The sequence below is a fragment of the Mizuhopecten yessoensis genome, unplaced genomic scaffold, assembly GCF_002113885.1.
Source record: "Mizuhopecten yessoensis strain PY_sf001 unplaced genomic scaffold, ASM211388v2 scaffold2729, whole genome shotgun sequence".
Lineage (NCBI taxonomy): Eukaryota > Metazoa > Mollusca > Bivalvia > Pectinida > Pectinidae > Mizuhopecten > Mizuhopecten yessoensis.
In genome coordinates this window covers 201,725-224,200 of record NW_018404690.1, presented here as the reverse complement: position 1 = coordinate 224,200, position 22,476 = coordinate 201,725, and the positions used below count along the sequence as shown (strand labels likewise).

Below are 22,476 nucleotides of genomic sequence, written 5' to 3'. Positions count from 1 at the left end.
ATAAGATAAAATTAATTAATATTGTTAAAACAAAGACAACATTTTATATGTGAACAGGATCCGTAAAACAGGTCATTGATTGTTAAGAAAACAAAACTACTAGTGGTTCATCTTCAAAATATTCTGTTTCAAATTCTCTTTAGAATCTCTGTCTACACCCGATTGAGAAATCGTGTCGGGGTGAGAAATCGTGTTGCGAACGCCGCAATTTTAGCACGATTTCTCATCCGAGTGAGAAATCGTGTCGGGGTGAGAAATCGTGCCGTAACAAACCCCCTCAGGGTAGAGGATGAATATTTTTTTGAAAATATCAAATCGATTAGAGAGAACAAATATACCCAACTGAAAAAAGAAAAAAATAATCCCATCTTCCTTTTTGATTAATTGGTTGATTGGTTTTACGTCCGCTTCACTACCGAGTAGTTCGGTTATCCAGCAGACGAATCCCATCTTCCTGGAATATACGGTTTGTATACTGTTAAAACAAATCCTTACGTCGACATCTTCCGCAATGCGGCATCGGAATGCTTTTTTTGTGACGTCACATCATTGTTGAACCATTGTAATGTCAAATTCTTGAATCCCTTTCTTGCCCAGGATAACTTTATCCATACATGCTAAAAAATGAGCATAATCTCTGTCTATACGTGGAGTAAAAAAGTCAGATCGGAAAAAAGTGTGTATACAACTTTCTAGTTTTAATGCTTGGTTTACATTATATTCCCGGCGGCCACGGCAGCCCCGTTTGCCCGAAGCGTAGTGCGCCGTTAGCCCGAGTTTCCTCTGGCCCTGACACCAGACTTAGACATTTTGACAGATAAATGTCTGGTGTACCAGAAACTCGGGCTACTTTGGAGCACGTTTATGCCCTAGGTATAAAAAGGAGGCATCCCATGCAATAGCAAGCATTGTATCCTGAGACTCGAATGATATACCGTTTTTGAGACCGCGCGCGCCGTGTCAGACGTAGTAGAACGCAACACGCCGTAGCGCGACGGGCCCGTAAACCGTTGCACACCGGTACGCGCCGTGATTGAATGCGACGAAACGGCTACCATACACCCAGCTTGCCTTGAGAACCGTGACAAAACGTGGCAGAGCTAGACAAAACGCGCAGCAACCGTGAACCAACCGTGACAAAACGCGAACTAAACGCGGCAGAACGTGACAAATATTGAAAGGACCGTGAGATGCCGAGGAATACACATGCTTCGATCCCGTCCCACTACGGACCGCCTCCAAGTTATATATATATATAAACTTTATTTATTTTACAACATTTATGGAACAAGTTATTACAACTAATATTAATCACTCGTGTTGGCCCGTATGTTAGCGCGTGGGGGATGGGAGGGGAGGTGGTTTATCATCTTTGAAAGTTTAAAAATCTGGCCAAGCATCCACGGCAATCACGGTCTGTCACGTTTGCCCATCCCGTCCCCCTGCGTTGTCTCACGTCCAACCCGTTTTGTCCACGGTGGCCTAAAAGGTGATTGCCGTGGCCGCCGGGAACATTATGTAAACATAGCAGTAAGAAAAAGTGTTATCCCACATGTTCTGCATGGTACACTTATGTATTTTATATGCAGAGAGGGAAGAAAAAATAATGTTTGTCCGAACGGGCGTAGTTCTGTTGAGTTTCAATGTATATTTTTGACTACGTCTTTTTGGTGCGGTATGCTATGAACTCCTTTTAGTTGAATTTGAATATGAAAAAATTTGAATGCATTTCTGCCTCCTTGTCCGCACCTGCAATTGTGAACGCAATTGACAATTAACATTATCTATGAAGGGCGTCAGCGATCCATAAACATGCTACCGTATACGCCGTCTAAATGAAGATCAATCGTATATTAACACCCGACAAATGGTTAAAACGCTTTACAAAGGAAAAAAAAGGTCGGAGTGGGTAACTTATCATTACAACCGTAGAGTATGGAGATTTATTTCAAACGTGTTTTACCAATTAACAATCTTAACATTTTGTACGTATCTTTCTGTTCACGGTGTTTCGTGTATATAGCTACGGTAGCAGAACTGGACTGAGTCGACTGCCGGCGACTAGTGCGCGTATCCATGAAACCGTTTTCATGCTCAAGCATGGGTTCTGAGCTCAAACCAGCTTTCTTGTTACTCGCTTAAATTATGTCATGGGTAAAAAAGTAAAGTGTAAACATTGAAAATCGTAGTTGTCTTAAGTCTATTCATTTTCTTTTTACAAATCATTGACAATTTTGTTTTTATTAATTAAAAAAAGAACAAGGAATTAGGCTAGAGCACAAAGTAAATTCTAGAGCACGAGAACGGTTCCATGAATACAGGCCAATGTAGCTCAATAGGTATAGTGGTGCTGTGTTGTAAAAAGTGTTGTCGTCGGGGGCGATGACTTAGATAAAGGAGGGAGAATCATGTAGCATAACTGTGCTGGGTCGATCGCTGGCGAACAGCTCCATTGGTAGTGCATCCGTCTAAAACTCGGCAGATCCCGGGTTCGAATCCCAGTCCGGCTGAGTATTTGAATATTTCCTGTTACACTTTGAAGACATGTATGATCTCACTGAACCGTGAAATAAACGTAGCATATCTCAATCCAGAAAACCTTATTTAGTGGCATATACGCTATATAGAAAGTCATACAGGCGAAGAGTAAGCAAAGCTGAAGGCGGAAGCAGAATAGACATAGTCATGTATAGATATAGTCATATACAATGTAGTCATGTATGATGATTTATTGAAATGAAACTAAAAAAGCATTAATATGACAGTTACCATTTATTTTGCAGGATGAACTTAATGATATCGTGGCAGTTTGGAACTCACCTCATACATGTATCAGACCATCACGAAATGATCCAAGAGTACCACGTGATCATCCAAATCCGATGGCTTATACTCGTAATCATCTGGGGTTCCTTTGAAAAGCTATGTCCAGTAACAGATAAAGAAACAGACTTGTGTGCAGATGAAGTAACATTTCTATCCGTAATCAATGTGATGAAGACGTTTATGTAATGAGTATAGATATTATGAGAAGAGGGCAAATGGATCCAGCAAAAGATGTCCTCTGGGCAAATGCCCTTTTTTACATCCAAGACAGGAAATTGCCATGTTGTTGTCATGAAAATGTACGCTTCGGTCAGCTAGAATACATATATTACCATTATTATCATTGTGAAGGTGCGGTATGATTTCATATAAGATTCGGTCCCTTTTAATTATTTTCAGCTCGCATGTATGGCCGGCAAACTTAACTTTCACAGGAGCAAGTTTTTATAATAACCATGACAAAACACCCTTCATAATAATACAGTTCGATACTTTTTAAACATGTACATATTTTATGCCAAGATATTGACAAGAACCAAGGACTTGTTTTTAGTTATTAACAAATAAATCCTTAATAATATGGTTATTCGTTTTAGTTTTAATTGTTGTTTGAGCATACGCAGCATATTTTATATAGCTCTTTATTAGTAAAAAAATATATCCATATGTATCTTAACATAGTCAAACTCAGGTTGTGTCTATTGCACAAACAATGATCGAAATAGCCCCTTGTGTTGTTACCAGGTATACTTGACCGTCAGTAAATCGATAAGACAAGATCACCAATCGATACTGTACCACATCTGTCATGCGTATGGTTGCGTTGATTTTAGTTTGAAACTTATAGGCTGACTAGATTATTATTCCATAGAAAGAGAGGAATGCAGTCCATATAGTAAAATTTTCTGATACGAATTTGATTGGACATTTCGTATAACACTTTATAGTCCAAATGTCTAACTATTCCTATATGTAGTAGAGTACACTAGCTAAACTCATCAAATACAGAAAAAAATCTTAATGTACATGGATTCATAAATATCAAAAATATCCCACATTTTATTTATGTCCGTTTTACACAGAAATTACAATGCTATTCAAAATTGTTGATATATTAACACTGGCATACATTTTATACTGGTATTTTATGAAAATAATCTTGTAGTTTCTATAATGTATGGGTTTATTTTCTGGCATTTACATTATTCGGTTTTGTACAGATATTATGGATATTCAAGTTAGTTTAATTCGATTGAATCATTTAGCGAAAAACGTATTATCTCTTTCATACAAAGCTTGTCAAGTGAAAGAATAGAATTAAGACGAACCAATGCCACCAGTTGCACTGAATTTGAACTACTATGTAGAAGTGAACTGAGTTATATATATACTGTTGATTGTGTTTGGTTTTTGGTTTGGTTTAGTATTGTTTAACGTCCCATCAACAGCTATGGTCATTTAAGGACGGCCTCCCCTGTGTGCAAGATGCATGCGTGTAGTGTGCGATATGTTCGTGTTTGTCTCCTTGTGATAGCGCGGAACTGATGCTGACTTTATAGTGCTACCTCACTGAAACATACTGCCGAAGACACCCAGCAGGACAACCCAGCCGGTCACATTAAACTGACAACGGGCGAAGCAGTCGTCCCACTCCTAAATTGGGGGACAGAACCCAAGGCATTCCTCACAGGGGCGAACGCTCATCTAAAGGCCAAAAGTGAGGCATTGTCAATGGACACATTAGGAAGAAGAAAGTTGTTTAGAAAGAAGAGAAAAGATAAGATCCCAAATTTAGTCGCCTCTTACGATCATGCAATGAGGGCAGCAGGTACACTGTTTACACTCTACCTGCAGCGACTGTTGATTCTATTCTATCATAAACATAAAAAAAGTAAAACATAGTCAATGGGAATAGAAGAAAATGAAAATTTAAGTTTAACTAAAAATTTATAATATATAAAGTGACTCCCTCATATAAAGTTTAATCCAAATCACTTTCCTTAACTAAAATGTTTCCTTAACTGAAAATCGCCAAGGAATTCCATAGATATTTTTTTTTCTGAAAAATGTGTTTCATGATCGCTCCTTAACTTAACAAAGGAGCTCTTTAAATTTAAGGAACGTTCATGACACCGGGGCCCTGCTGATCTCATGAGACAGAACGTATTACCCAAACATTGTGCCTATAAAAAACATGTCAGTACAATAATTTCTCTAGTTTGATTAGGTTTGAAGGAATTTTATGACTGCAAGTACTGAAGCTATCTTTACTGTTTCACCACAGCAGGGAAAATATCTTCTGTATAAGAAGTTCTGAAATTGTCGAGTATTTTTTGTTTTTTGTTTTAAGCGATACAGGGACAGAGATAATAAAATCATCTTTCGATTTGTGAAAAGAAACTGTATGGATACGCCCCTTTACATAAGAAAACAACAAACTGGTTACAAACTGCATAAGGACTCCGAGATTGCCCGTCTCTGCAATAAGCAGCAGCAATAGTAGAAATAATTTTAACAAATTTTAACCTATTGATCTACCACAGGGAATCGTATACAAAACTACCTTGATGATTCAGGAAAGACAAAACAAGAAGAGAATACCGAAAAACTAGGGCAAACCATTTTAACCTGGACTAGCATCGCTGATGTCAAGAATGGAACAAACACAAGATATACACTATATACATACGTTTATTACACTATTTATACACACACATATATATATACTTATTGTAAAACTGTCTCACATCTATCATACACATACACATTCATACATGCAGATTGAACAAAATACAGTTCATAGGGTACTGCACAACAACTCTAGACAGCTTAAACGACCCTGGGGGTAACATCTTTGACAGCTCATCTTGCCTACACAGGACTACGACAATACATGTATACAGTTGCCCGCATAGGACATCTTTTAAATAGTTGCCCACATAGGACTGGTCACTATGGTTATTTGTCTGTGCTAGATCACCAATGTCTATCTGCCCTCATACCAACATGGGTTAGAGCTGTAACGACATAAACAGCTATATCGAACTATCGTACCCTAATTATATTGTACCCATTCCATAGTAACATATGTATGTATGCATCAAATTTCCATTATCAATATAAATTGTATAAAGCGTCTTTCATTGTTAATATTTGACATTATATACAACTATTAAGAATTAATACAATCCGTATCAAGCTTATACTCATAAAACTTGCTAACTCAACTACACCAGTTGTTAATTAAGGTAAATTCAACACTTCTGAAACTCTGTATCAGACCTATACATGTAATCCATTTATATTTCAATTTCGACTCAAGTTAGACTCAACGTAATTACCAAATGTTACCAGTTTCATTTGCCGATGAAATTGACCAGATTAACATCGTCTGTGAGTATGAATACATATTTTCAGATTTTGCTAAGGGAGATAACTATTTTCATCTTTAAATTTACATTTTTATTGAAGCAACACAATAAATTGTTTAAGCAACCAAAAACAATCAATCAGCAAAATATTATCAGATGTTGCTAGCGGTAGAGACAATTCATGTCTGCCCTAGAAATTATCCCTCCAACTACCCATTTTGCCTCTTGTGTCAGTTTCAACCCCCGGTACAAATCGAAAACAACGTGGATCACACATCCATGTGGTCACGTCATATATGAAAGGCAGTCGAACAGCCAACTGCCATGTCAAATTATTAAGGAGACGGATTTACATAAGTACTATGTACTTGTTTCTGGATCTTTTTCTTTATTTATAACCATGTACTATTGTAATTTAACATCAATAAAATAAAATTTAAACTAAATTATTTCGTCCTTTCAAGTCACGCCTGGTTTCTTATCTAACTCAACATTCAATTATTGCAGCTTCAAATTCAAGAAGATATATAACCTCAATATTTAGCGACTCTCATGATCAACTTCTAGCTAGTATAATAGATTCGCAGCTGAGCCTGCGCACCGCGTCTAGACATTATTCTTCCGCGATGACGCGTCAGAAAATTTAATACCTAAACTTATAAATTCATTAACAACAAAATGAAACTTGACATTTGAAATATGTTTTTGTGTTTTATTTCTTCATAATTTGGCTAAATTGAACTATCAGCGTACACCATCATGCTGTATGATTGTCCTTCAATGAAGGACTATATTCTTTTACAAAACGTCAATACGTAGACTTACACAAGCCCCAAATCAGGGACAAACTGTTAGAATGTACTTTTAATAATTAAAGTTCAGCACTAGTGACAACTATCTAGATTCAGAGATACATACCTGACAATGGCTTCAAAGGGCATATTTTGGCAGGTTTAGTGGCATATAAGAGCGCTACAAGTTTCTGCTTTTGATAACCGGAAGTGTACAAGCCTTACCGGTGAAGCGGGTCGAGAGCACACCCTGACTTTTGACCCCATATAAATCCGCCATCACATAATAAAATCAACTTAAATATCATTTCAAACTTAAAAATATATGTAGATTTCATTCAATTAAAAAATGTCAATATATATTAAATAAGTCAGAGGCATTGTATTGAAACACTTGCCGATTGTGGCTGATTAAGTTGTGTGAGTCCTTAAAACCGAATCCACATAAAATCGTTATTATTATAAATATGATAAATAGATTCAAAATTGATAATGCAATGTAGAACAAAATTATGTACTGACAATAATTGAATCTTTATTGAATCTATAGAAAATGTGGTTGATAAGGTTGACATATACTAAATATATAAAAACTATTGTTGGGACTGTGACAACTATGACGAAAGAAAACATTTACATGTATACCTATGAAAGAGTACAAGGCGAATAAGACCAGGTGTTCCGGAAGGGTTAGCGTCTTCTGCTTCATCAGTGAAACCCACCATGTAAATCTAAGTCGAAACGAAGTAATGTCACGTCCTCACAACGAGAACCCGATTAGTGACAACAAACCACAAGGCATTCTGATGAGTACACCGTTAATGGGGGAGCAGGCTTGTTGCTATCGAGAAAGGGAAAGTTCACGATAGGAAAGTGAAATCCTTCCGCTTATCATACAGCTTAGTAGTTGGCCGTCCCTTTTGGTCATGTTGCAAGTGAAGATTGCGAAAAGCGGCTGAAGTTGAAAAGTCTGTGGTATCCTTGATTTCAAGCACTGGAGGGTACATATACCGTTCATCGTCGATATATATCTCAACGTGAAATTAAAGCGCTTTTTGTCATGTTACCAGTAGTATCTTATCAGACACGTGGTTATAAAGATGAGGTACAATATTATGATTAGTTCACGTTGACCTTCACTTAAAATGTCATTACATCACAAAACGTTTACAAACTTCTGCCTGGGCTGTACAATTTATACCAGATATTTTGAGTGCATTGCACTATATTTTGGTTCTCTGTGAGTTTCTCTTCTTGTACATGTACATCACCATATTTAGTGACAGTTGAGAAAGCATAAAGTTGAAATGCACAGACAAATATTCGGGGGAGATCGGTGATGTGATATGTCGAGGTCCGAAATATGGACTTGGTAAAAAAGCTAGGTGTCTGTGAGATTTCTGAAACATTCCCTAAACCTTTCTTGGGGTCTAATGACTTGGGTGAGTGGCTTTGATCGGGGTCAGATTTGCACCAACACTTAGGAAGCAAACGTAACGGGGCTGAATAGGATCGTGCTGGTTTCCCTCCCTTATGATATCGGTGTATCGCAATCTGCATTCACCATATAGTCAAAGGTGACCAGTGTTGAAAAATATCTCAAAAAATTGACAGAGACCACTTATAGAATGGAAGTTGCGGTGATAAACCCGTTACGATATTTAGTGTCAGTCTTGTACATGTGCATCCATTCTATCAAAACGATTTGTGTCACCAATGTCAATATGGGCGGGGCGGTTTACCCTAACCGACCCAATTTCTCCAAATATCACGGACAATTTATGGACAAAGGGAGGGGGAAAATTGCTGTGTGTTTTCATAGTGTCACTGCGTTTTGTGATAAGTTGACATAAGATGTAAACAACACAGAGGGAAACGGTACAATAATGCACAGTTTGTGAAATATACTAACACACTTACTATAGAGTATCAGCCAATGAGGAGGGGCGATGAGCTATACATGTAAACGAATTTAAATGAGAAATGGCAAACCAAAGTGCTCACGTTTATAAAATTACCAACAGTATGCAATAAATAACACTAAATGTTTTGACATTTTGGTGCTAATCAATAGCAAATAAAGCTGCCTTGTCAAGTTCGCGATACTTACGTTATGTAGACTTCCCGTTGATGGGTAGGAATTGGCTATCAAATATTGGAGAAGAACTAATGAGAACAGAAAGATAACCCCTACTAACTGGTACACCCGGCGTTTTGTTAATTCGTGCGCACGGTTTGGTAGTCCGTACGCACGGTTTGGTATCTCGTGCGCAAGGTTTGGTAACTCGTGCGCACGGTTTAGTAATCCGTGTGAACGGTTTGGTAACTCGTGCGCACGGTTTGGTAACTCGTGCGCACGGATTAGTAAATGTTTTACCATGTCCCTTCGGGGGCTACGTACATTACAACATTTAGGCACACAACAAGTTATTTAATTTGAGTGAAAAAAGAAACCAATCGCTAGGTTGATACGTGTTCTTTGAAGATTAACGAGGAGCGACACCCTACTTCACAGCCGGTCAAATGTACCGTTACGTTGTCGTGCGATTATATGTATGTTACTGTTGGCGCGCACACAACCCCTGATTTCGCCATGGCATATTCTGATGGTCCATAGAAGGTAAGCGAGGGTAACTCTTGGAATATCGAGGATGATCTTCAAAGAGAGAGCCTGCCTTAAGGAGGTAGTCTAGTGGTAGGTCGCCCGGCTCGTGACCAAAGGGTTGCGGGTTCGAGTCACGACACGGCACTGTGTTGTATCTTTGAACAAGATACTTAACTCCGCCTGTTCCATGCTAGCCGTAAGCGCCGAAAAGGTAGCATCGGCTGTTACTCCCCGGGGAGTTGAAAACGATATTGGCTGGTCGCAAAGGCCCCATAACCACTGATAATAAATTGTGAATGGCTTTGTGACGACCTACGAATTAGGTTGTGAATAAAGCGGTTTAACAGAACCTCGAATTATTATTATTATTACAATTATTAATAATGTTATATTACACATATACCGAAATCCAAACTGATATTACAATGTATCTCGTTTGCGGTGTTTATGAGGATTTATACGGTAAGGCCTTACTGACCTCCAAGTGCTACTCTGAGATAAAAATTATCTCGTCTGATATGTGTTACCTCCTTTAGAAGAACGACACGACTTCCTATGGTGCCGGGAGTCGAAGAAGCGCAAATCTAACACGCGATAGATAATGACCAAACGTGAATCCCTTGTTTATAAAGGAAACGAGAATAACTATTAACTATCATACCATTTCTCCCATAAATGCTGGGAAGTTTAAGTAATCTAGAGTAAAGGGGTTTACATAATTTCCGTATCAGTCAGTATTTATTCCGTCTATTTGCCTCGGATTTCCTACACTAGGAACGATATTGTTGTTTACTTTAAGTTTAAGAGATATTTTTAAACTATGGTAATCTATATCGTTACAAATTGGACATCCTCTGTATATTCTATTAATAATCTTACAGATCTTATTCCAACATAAAACAATGGTTGATGTTGTAGGCATACATGAGCAGCAATCTTTCTGTTCTTCTTCACCTATTTGTGACAAACAGAAATGACAAAAAATGCTCAGTAGTGGTCATATATAAATTACATTCAGCATAATTTTCTCCAATTCTTGGTAGTAAAAGAAAGGAATTTACCCGTAAAAAAAGATAAACTTGACGAGAAAGACAGCCCACACGCGCTTTGACGTCACGAAACACTTGTGCATACTTGACCTCTGACCTTTGCTCGCATTCTCGGCGTCTAAAATATCATTGTTGTGTTGACTGTGTTTGCAAATGAATTAATTTTGTAAATTGTCTCGTTCTGGACATCCAAAATCTTACCCTCGGGTAGCGATTTTCCTGTCCACGAGCCACGAAAAAAATCCATATTTCTACATGATATTTTGTACTTAGCGGGGAATTAGGATGGTAGCCTTATTTCTATGAAAAATTGTAAGATCCTATATGTGGCTCTAGTAACGGAACGCCGACAAGAGAACTAAGGTTTCCTGTTCAACTGTTCAGGCAAAATACTAGAGAATTCAACTGTGTTTTATTATACAGTTACCTCCTTTAAATTTCGTTAAGGACCTGTCTCTTCCGATGACATGTTAGAAAAGTCGGTTAGAGCGGCAGTATTTTGAAATTCAATGTTCAAATCCTGGTCTATTTCCGATCTTTTTTTATTATTAGAACACTGATTATTGTTTGGTTTATTTCATCTTTATGAGTTTTTTTTTATACTTTCGGAAATGATTTATGGAAGCTATAAGTTAGTCATGTCAAAAATATCAGTTTCCAATATAGAGGTACAGTTTCTGACAGTGTTGCTGGGATTCGTAACAACTTACGAGAAAACAGGTAGATTATGAAGGTATATGTGTCCTGGCTGCAGTTTTTTTCTTGTTATTAAATGAAACACAAAAATATTAGAAGACGTACGTTTTTGAATGGTCGATTTCAGTCAATTCGTCTCTAAATTCTATGAAATATTGATTATTTCCTCAGGGTCTGACTCTGGAGATAACCGGACCTACGCTCAAGGACTTGAGGCTGAAGACGGACAGCAGTTATGAGGACGTGAGCCGAGCTATATCTGGGCGAAGTGTGGGATTCTTTATCGGGGCGGCCATTGGTGGGGTTTTGGTGGACAAGCTGCATCCATTCTGTAACCTCATGATCGCGATATGTCTGGACGGAATAGCTGTGGTAACAACAATCGCCCCGTATATGACGAGTGTGAACGTTATATGGGCCCTGTTTGTCCTTGCTGGGACTTTTGAAGGCGTTATCAATATTTGTAAGTATGCAGATCAATGCTTTACGTTATTTGCTTGGAAAATGTATTTGAATTTGGATAATAAATTTCAACATTGTTTCTGTGAAAGTATTTCATACCTGTGTCTAAACCACAAATAATTACCTGATAGTCCATTGGCAGAGTCAATCACCTTGTTACGTAAAACTAAATACTAGAAATACAAAGAAAGGGGAACACATACATTTGTATTTATCAATTAAGTTTGTCAAATCAAATTAATGTGTGTATTGATATGTCTAGTAATACAGCATACACTAGCAAGCCTATTAATGCTTAATGAACGTTGAAAAAACGATGAAGTTAAACGTTGTTAAAACGTTGAATGTCTGCCTTCATTTTTATCTGGCGTGTTCTCCATCCTCAAGAATGTCTTTAAAAGGACGAGATCGCATTTGTTCTTTTCTGTGTAGACATGATACGGAGGCGTGCATCGTGTCAACGGATGCGTTTCCCAATTTACCTGCTAGAATGTAGCATGGGATACTGTAACAGTGAGTTTATACCATGTCTCGTCAGAAAAATTTGGCTGGGTATCACATTCTAATATGAAATTATATGTTTTTTTTTCTAATTTTCATATCAACATGAATACTTATATATATATATGTTTATTATTTATAACACGCAAATAAAATCGATTGAGCGCTTGCTTGATTGATTTTATTCACACGTATGCAAATTAGATTTTCTCTTCTGAGACCTTGGCAGACAAACATTGGATTTTATTCGCTTATGGGGGAAAAAAAGCGAAGCAAAAAATTGTTATTTTTTTGTAAATTTTCTTTCCATTGTTTGGTCGTGTGAGTATTGTAAGCACAACGCGGCCTTTACTATTTGAATCCTCATTGAAGCCGAATACGACATTTATTATATTTAATCGAAACACTGAACTTGCAGATCGGACACGTGCACACATGGTTGTATGTCCTTTACACATTGCACTTACCTTACACTATAAGACACCATTTCAATGCAATCAGAAATACAGCTAAATGAGTGGTTTATATGGGTCTAGGTTACACTTCCAGGAATAATTTGAATGGCTTTCGATGGCTCTTCATTAGTAAATAAAAGGATTGCATTCATCCGTCCGAATGTTATTTGAAGTTAAATAGATAAATGTACAGGCAGGATTTTTTTTTCACTTTTTGATGTCATTTATTGCAAAACACTCATTATTTCCTCCAATGTTCAGCTTAAACAAGTGACATGTCATGTTTTCTTTTTAAATTTTACCTTTTTAGATGAAGTTTATGCATGTATTCCTCTTTAAAATTATTTTTTTCTCCTCCTGTGTTTTATGTTTATGTCAAAATTACAATACATAGACTTGTGCTGAACACTTCATTGATAACAGCTATATATTTTGTTACAGCGGGACAAAAGTTGATTCTGGACATGTGGCTAGACAAAGCCTCATCACCAATGCACGCTCTTCATTTGGGTTTCGGTATTGGATCGTTCATCGTACCGGAAATAGCTAACCCTTTCCTGGCTGTGCCTGCGCCGACACTCAGCACATCCGGTGTTAACGCAACTGTGAACATGACATCGACACTGCAGACTTCAACAACGACCGGACCACTCTCAACGACAATAGAATACGTAAAAGATTCCAGAATCGAATGGGCGTATCTAATTGTCGCCTGCATATCTGTAATAGTATCATTTGCGTTCTATTTTTATCAATATAACGATCGCAGAAAACCAACAAATTTTAGTGAAGATGTAAATATGAAAATTTCGGACAAAGAAATCGAAAGCCATGCAAATGCTTCAGACGGCAATGCCACTCAAACGAAATCTTTCATTGGTACATTGAAATCCTTTGTGAAGATAGCTAACCCTGGAAGTTGTACTGGCGGACGGAAGATGTACGGAGTGGTCATTTTTATGTTTCTCTTTTTGTACTTCTTCACTGCAGTAGGCGGCGAACGTATCTACGGCAAATTCCTACGAACCTTTGCCATTGATGAGTTGAACTTTGATGGCGATGACGCAACGCTTCTTAACACGGCTTTCTGGATCAGTTTTTCGTGTGGCAGGTTCACCGGTTTCGTAACAGCTCGGTGGATACCGATTCGTACTTTGATGATCATTGAAGCATGCGGATGTCTAGTATCTGCTGTTCTCCTGAATGTATTTGCCTACAATGACTCAACTCTGCTCTGGGTGTTTTCAATGCCGATGGGTTTCTTCATTGCGCCATTGTTTCCTACCGGTATTGCTTGGGGAGACTTCCATGTAGAAATGACAGGGATGGCCATCACGTTTTGCCTCCTAGGTGGCGCTCTCGGAGGGATGTCGTACATGTGGATCATAGGATATCTATATGATAACTACGGTTACCGTACATTTATATACCTCACTGGGGGATTTGGAGCTTGTATTGTTCTTTTTGCGTTCATTCTGCTCTTCATAGGATGTGGCCAAGGAAACAGGTTTGCGAAAAATGAAGAATTTTCGGAAGATGTCATCGAGAAAGAAATCGAGAACACCAAAATATAGACAAATCATATATAACATATATTCTTTCGTAAATAAATTTGATACATACGATTTTCAAACTCAGAGGAAATAAATCATAAATTATATTAGACAGATCATTTATAAATATTGAACAACGTAGGTCTAAGACTTGAATGAATGACAATTGCACCAATCGAAAACCATTGTTTCATATTCTGCCACATCCCTGATCAGGGCAGACTCTTCGTGACATATCATAAATGCTAACTTTGTGCTTCAATGATTCGTGATAACGATTTTATTTCTGCGAAAATGCCACCTGCGAAACAAACGGGACATTGATCCATTCTTGCGTAAGGACTATGTCTAATGGAAACTAGATTTTAAATCTGCCAAAAAATATCCGGGCAATTGATCATATTAGCGAATCCGTAAAATATCAGAATGGGTAAAGCCTGGTTAAGTTTTGAATAACCGATATCCTCAACATAACGTAAACATGTGTTCTTTAAAAAACCCGAAACCAAACTTTAGCCAAAGGGAAACAACTCCTGCAAAAATAAGCATTATCTTTGTACGTTAGTCAATATTTCAACTGCATAACCAAATAGTGATAACAGTAACGAATTAAAAGTCACGAAATTTACTTTTGTTTGATCATGGTACTGACAGTGTTCTGTTGTCCTTACGAAGTGACGTCATTTTGATTCCATTTTGTGTTGATACTTAATACGGTTTGTCTTTCTATCTAAATATAAAATCTTTGTATAGATTACTACCAGGAAATACAAATGTTCGAATATTTACTTTTTCGTGACAGGTATAGTGTATTGTTTGTTGCTAAAAACACGATTTGTTTCACAAATTCAGTGTTTCGTTGCCTTTTATCCTCTTTGAGAGTCTTTTTTAAATTATAACGCTCGTTTACACATTTTCATCATTTGACCCTGCAATTTTAAAATACACAGGGCATTTCAGATACAAGCAATCAACGGTCGTCTTTCCTCTAGATATTTTGCGGATTCCATTCCCTACGCTCTCACGATTCCCTTTGAGTATCCATATTTTCTTCGTTTTTTTCTTACTGTCTAAACATGTATCGTTCTTTGTCGCAATAATGAATTAATGCTTGTGTCTCCGTGTAATGAATAACAGATGTGAGCGATTTCTACCATGATCTGTGTTTCACCACCAACGACCCAAGTAATGACCAGCAGTGGAACTTATGTTTACCACGTGTATGTGTTTTCACACACCTAGCCCGCGTAATAAACAAAATGAGCATGATGTCCCCTAATGTGTTTCACCACCCACAATTCGTGTAGTAAATAGCGGTTGGAGTGTGTTTACCATTTTTATGTGTTTTATCACTCCTTTACCGTGCTAAAAACAAGTGGGAGGGATGTTACGTAGTGTGTATTTCACTACTCCTAACCAATGGTATAGGGCTCGTACAACTAAATAGTTTACACTATAAGTTATAGCTAGTTTTTGAGCTAAAAGTATTAATAATTTAACACTTGTAGTGGGGGTGATGTCTACCATAACGTGCATGTGTTTCACCACTGCGAACCCGTTTAATAAACATCAATAGGAGTGATGTCTACCATAGCGTGTTTGTTTTTCACCAACCCCAATCTGTGTTGTAAACAGCAGTGAGAGTGATGTCTACCATAACATGTATGTGTCTCACCAACCCCAATCTGTGTTATAAACAGCAGTGAGAGAGATGTCTACGTTATGGTAGACATCACTCTCACTGCTGTTTCTACCACAGATTGGGGTTGGAGAGACACATACACGTTATGGGGTTTGTTTTTCACCAACCCCAATCTGTGTTATAAACAGCCGTGGGAGTGATGTCTACCATAACGTGTATGTGTCTCACCAACCCCAACCCGTGTTATAAAAAGCAGTGAGAGTGATGTCTACCATAACATGTATGTGTCTCACCAACCCCAATCTGTGTTATAAACAGCAGTGAGAGCGATGTCTACGTTATGGTAGACATCACTCTCACTGCTTTTTATAACACGGGTTGGGGTTGGTGAGACACATACACGTTATGGGGTTTGTTTTTCACCAACCCCAATCTGTGTTATAAACAGCAGTGGGAGTGATGTCTGCCATAACGTGTATGTGTCTCACCAACCCCAACCCGTGTTATAAACAGCAGTGAGAGTGATGTCTACGTTATGGTAGACATCACTCTCACTGCTTTTTATAACACGGGTTGGGGTTGGTGAGACACATACACGTTATGGGGTTTGTTTTTCACCAACCCCAATCTGTGTTATAAACAGCAGTGAGAGTGATGTCTACCATAACGTGTTTGTGTTTCACCACTCCGAACCCGTTTAATAAACATCAATAGGAGTGATGTCTACCATAATGTGTTTGTTTTTCACCAACCCCAATCTGTGTTATAAACAGCAGTGGGAGTGATGTCTACCATACCGTGTATGTGTTTCACCTTTCCCAACCCGTGTATTAAACAGCAGTTGGCGTGATGTCTACTATAACGTGTATGTGTTTATCACCCCCAACGTGTGTAATAAACCTCAATAGGAGTGATGTCTACCATAACGTGTGTTTCACCCCCCCCCCCCCCCCCCCCCCCCCAATCCATGTAATAAACAGCAGTGGGAGTGATGTCTACCATAACGTGAAATTGTTTCACCACTCTCATTGTAGTTACCAGCCGATAACCTGAACTAAGAAAAGGTAATCCTTATATTTATACAGTATAACCTTCCAAACCGGCCCCTGTCTTATCCGGATCCCTGTCTAAACAGGCCGTGGTTTGTGGTTCCGGCATATTCCTTATCTAATCATAGTAGTTAAACCCTGTATAAACTTGACCCTGTTCATTCCGAAAACCGGCGTTTTATAAATGTTGGCATAGTAAACCATGTTAAAACAACCTGTTTATTCCGGTCCTCTGTTAGCCACAATCTAAAGCAAACACATTCTAAACAAATTAGCGCTATCCAATGTTGGGTCGTCATTCGTTTGTAATAGATACTTTATATTTTGTTAATAATTAAACGTTGCAATTGATTCATTTCTCTGTTGTTTATGTTGACCCACTTTTATACAGATCGTATGCAAAACACTACATTTTTGTAATTTCAAAGAATGACATGCCGACCCTGTATAAACCGGACACCTGTGTAAACCGGACAAATAGTTTGGTCCCGGTGCCATCCGGTTTAGACAGGTTATACTGTAGTTCTATCAAGGTTTTCCTTCAAACGCTGACATTGAAGTTGAAGGAGAAGCTTGTGAACGATTAATTTGTCAACATACCGTACTACATTGAAGACAAAACGGACGCATTTGAGATGGAAGTTTGTGTGGGAACCCCGTCATTGTCAGATGTTTTTGTGGGACACGTGATTGTGTTAGATTTAGCGATAACGTCAAAGTTCCCACGACGAACAATCGCCACGTTGCCATCACTCGAGTCAGCCTTGGGTGACCCTACAAAACGATTCACGTACTTGCTAACCTTAATTACACGAGAAATGGCATCGTTTTCAATTTTATATGTGGTTTTTATTCAGAGATTCAACATTTGTTTACAAATCTCGTATCCCTAGTGCTTATGATTATGTCCGAAAATAGCATTGGAAACCTTCGGGTTGTTAACGTACACATATTTACACGGTGTATGTATCACTACGCGAACGAGAATGACTGACAATGACCTCAACAAAGGTTTGTATCAAAGTTTTACTTGTTACACAAACAATGTACGTATTAAACGTGTCGCAACGTTTCAAGACCAACTGGTCCCTTTAATTTGTCAAGCTATGACTGAGTGAGCGATCGGTGTTATCTACATGTAAATTACTAGAATAGCAACTGAGGAACACACGACGTCATGCGCTGTTTCCTTTAAAATCGATTCATAAAACAAAGCTGTCATGTCCGACTCAGTCATTTGTTTTAATCTTAAGAAAATAAACAATATTTGAAATAATAAGAATAACCGTATTAGATAAGCAACATTTAAGTGCCGGAACTTGTTTTTTTTCAATGTTTTGTTTTGAAGAATAATTTTCCGAGCGTGTAGTCGCGCAATCATTGCATTAATTCTCATGCTATGTGTTCATACACTGCAAACAACAGCTGCAGTTATACTCTCATAAATGAACCACATCATGTAATGAAAATAAAAGGATATTGCTACAATGAATGAAATTCTATTTTATTCTTATAAAAGACTCAGAAAACATCGTCATTTATGCTATTTAAACATTGAACAATTAGTAACTATGCAGAGTAGAAAAAATATTGGTTACCTTTAATGGACTTGTAATTCATTAAGGTATACAAGGCCAGGTCCCTTTTAAATTGGTTAATGTTTTCATGCAATGTCTATATTTGATGTGCGATTCAATGATTATGTATCGGTCTTCGATACCTGATTCAAGTTTTAACATTGGTATAAATCTGGATACGAAACAAAGCCTATTTACTCAGCAATAACAAGTATAAAAGCGTTAATAGCAGGTAAACAATCTACGTGGAAATTCTCGAGTGTTAAAAAGCTCACCCTGTGGCTCTTTCAACTGATAGCATTGTGGATATATTCTAAATCCTATATTTATATGCACTCAATATGATCCACACATGCATATTTGCGTTTTGATATGTTTGCACATTAATATACTTAACACGAAAACGTGAATATTACCACACCGTGAATATTACCACACCGTGACAAATGCCACACCCTGAATATTACCACACCGTGACAATTTCCACACCGTGAATATTACAACACCGTAACAATTTCCTCTTTTACAGTATGTGCTATTGCGCTTAGCCTTTCTTTTGTTAAAGACAGGTTAATACAACTTCAAATTAAGCAATACGATATAACATTGATAGATATTATATCCAGCTGTACTATCACAATTTTTACATCTTACAGAACAACACATACAAGTGTGTGTAAACTACAGTTCAGGTTTGGGGAGAGAGAAGGTCTTAACTATCCCCTTGCATGATTGCAAGAGGTGACCAATCTCCCCTGCTGTATCCCACTGTATGTGTATCGTTAAAGGTGACTAAAGTGTAAGCCCCTCTAGATCGAGGGTTTTCTTTATTGTCTTTTACTCATAGGACATGAAACGACCACAAGTGATATGCTGCCCCGTTGCAACATTTTCTTTACTTACATTTTCTATCTTTCATTCTACTTTCTTTCTCTCTTATCTACTCTCTTTGTCCTGCAATGTCTCCCAGTTCTGTTATGATGACCCCAAACTCCGAAACAAATATGGCCTTCTCTTATTACAAACGGGTCATGAATACAACACAACATATCATAATAATGGCAAGATAATGTCCTTGTTATGTGTCGCACAAAGTGTTAATAACTGCTTAATTTTATCTTTTTTGTTTTAATGAAGACATACTTTCGTTTCAACACTATGCAAAAATTGTTAACAAACGTTTGCCTCATTACAGTACAAATGTTTCAGGAATACATACGAATCGACTGCAATCAAAAGATTTCATTATCATGAATATATGTTTTGTTTTAATGATTGAGTGACATATTCAAATTATGTTTATAATTGCATAAGTGCATTCCATTTGTTTGCGTTTCGAACTTTACTACGTGCATACAATAAATAGTTTTACTTGACTGGTCATCGCCACACATAACAGCTGATAAATTCCGTTGTGTGTTGGTACTTTGGTAATTTTATTTTATATACCATAACTTAAGTAAAAGATAAACATAAGTAGACCTGTATGTTGACCGCCTTTTGTATTCTCGAACTATTCAATAGTAATGGCGCATAAAACACAAACTACAAATATGATGTAATATGAACATGACAAAAATGAAATTTAACTCCGCTTCGTCTCGGTCACATATTCAGGTTCATATCTCCTCATATTCACGAGCATAAAAGTCCAAAATTATGGAATATTAACCACAAATACGATTTCATTTGACTCACTTAGTTTGTTAGACCGTCAATGTGTATAGTTCATACCCGAGGTGTTGGTGTATTGGTTTAGCGAGTTATAGGGTAGCGGAGGTAGACAGCTCGAAAAAATAAGCAAGGAAGCCGTTCAATGTTTTACAGTAGATAATATCCTGTTCCCGAGTCCTTTTAGAACCGACTATGTTAAGCCAAACCATAGATATGTATATGCCAATATGCATAAAATGTACATAATGATAAAGTTAGTTACAGCAATTATCAACAAACCTTGTTATTGACGTCTACCCATCTTCCTGTTTCCAAAAGGTTTAGCAATTGAAAAATGGAATATATCACGTTTAATGTTGGTGTTTCGTAATAATATAATTAAATACGACTTGTCTTCAAGATCTATTTTTTTCTTCTCCTCATAAAGATGATCTAAATTGTATGCCACTGAATAAGCGTTTATTGCTAAAAACAAAAATAAACATAAAACACACTAACATAAACTAATAAAAAAACAGGAAAAAATCCGACACCAACCATGCTTGTATGATGTCATTGACCTTGGTAAGGATCACTTCACCACAGCCTGCAAAATACTAGAGAAATCCACAGTAGATTTTCCTACATACAGTAATCTCCCTTTAACTGTTGCGCGATGGTGTCAGTGTACTACCATTGTAAAAGAGGTTCAGCTGGTTCGAGTGACATACAGGATAATGTTCAGGGTTCCAGGGATACAGTTTGATCGAATTATAACAAGTACATGTACCATAATAAAGACATATAATACCAAAAGAATACAGTACCTACACATATAAAGGTTTTTAGTTCCTGTTTGTTTAAATATGTCTGAGGACATCTTTCTCTAGTCATTTTCATAACGTTCACATTTTAAACTCTTTGTCAAATCAAGTATTTTCAATTATATTCCGTACAGATAGGGTAATTCAATTTCGAAGAAACGATTTGCATATAGGTATTCCAGCATCTTTTAGAAGGGTTGGAATATCTGCCAACACAATAGCAGCTGAAATGGCTCCTAAAATGCCTCCCGCAATTAGACCTATAGAAACGGAGCTTGTTCTTGTGTCCTCAGCACAGTTCTTCTTCCGGGCATCGGCATTGGTAGATTTTGCGTCCATTTTTGTTTCTGCAACCAAACTGTTAAGTTTTTCTTGCAGCTGAGTATCCGATAAGGGACTAGGTGCCGTTGCTGAAGTTGTGGTTTGATGTTGTGTTGTTGTTGTCGTCGTCGTCGTTGTTGTTGTTGGGTTGTAAATTGAGGTTTTTGTTTCTGTTGTTGGTTGCAGTGTTGTACACTGTACACCAGGTGTGGTTGGACCAGGAACTGTTGTTGTCTGTTCGGTTGTTACAGGCGTTGTAAATGTGGTCGTAGGCAGTGGGCGTACTAAAGCAAAACAAATCAATAAGGTCGGTATTATTATTATACTTTGATAAAAACATCGCTACATGTATCATTTTACGAAAGTCACACCACCTAAGAAATATCTAGTTTTTATCAAAATGTTTCACCATTAGATAGAGATACATAACGAAACAGGTAATACATGCTGGTTGACAAGAATATCCGGAAGTTTATTTTTATATCAAAAATGTGAATGTATACTTTTTTGTTAATATCTACTGCATGTATGACGAATACTGATACTTGATCGAATACTTTGAACAGTATGTACTTTATTTAAAGGCGATTTTAGACACCCATGTACATTGCCTATATATATATATATATGTTTATGTCATAAAATTATGGAAAATATAATAAAAGTTAAAATAAAATAAATAATAAAAAAAAAAATGCTGGTGGCAAAATGAAAATAAGGAAATTATAGTTGTCTCTAGATAACGCGATTTTTATTCAACAGCTTTAGCAGTTAAGAATAACAGTCCCTCTGTAAGCAAACTGCTAGCTCAACTTGGCTAGGACTGGCTGTAAAGCCATGTGGCTAAGACCGACAATAACTATAATGATTGTGTATCCAGGGTACGAATCCTGGTCTAGTTCTTTAAGTGTTTTTAAAGTCGGAACATATTTAATTGATTCATTTTTATATATTTATATTTTCTTATCTTATAGTCATTATGACTATAAGAAAAGAAAATACAAATACATAAACAAATCGATGTTTCGACTTGAAGCTAAGTCGCTACCAAAGCCACATATGCCTAATGCACTTATTATCTTTAAACAAATACTTTACACA

The 22,476-nt window shown here is 37.3% G+C and overlaps 1 protein-coding gene across 1 annotated transcript; it reads left to right on the top strand.

Annotated features, from left to right (window-relative positions):
* Positions 1-11,369: 11,369 nt before the first annotated feature.
* On the top strand, positions 11,370-16,020 carry LOC110446490 (sodium-dependent glucose transporter 1B-like). The gene is made up of 3 exons (XM_021491660.1): positions 11,370-11,375; positions 11,510-11,801; positions 13,198-16,020. The coding sequence occupies exons 1-3, from the start codon at positions 11,370-11,372 to the stop codon at positions 14,328-14,330; spliced, it is 1,431 nt and encodes a 476-aa protein (XP_021347335.1). The 3' UTR covers positions 14,331-16,020.
* Positions 16,021-22,476: the final 6,456 nt, after the last annotated feature.

Excerpts from the sequence above, each read along its gene's own strand:
- LOC110446490 (XM_021491660.1), top strand. Across the intron at positions 11,802-13,197 it reads TGAAGGCGTTATCAATATTT|CGGGACAAAAGTTGATTCTG; the intron begins GTAAGTATGCAG and ends ATTTTGTTACAG.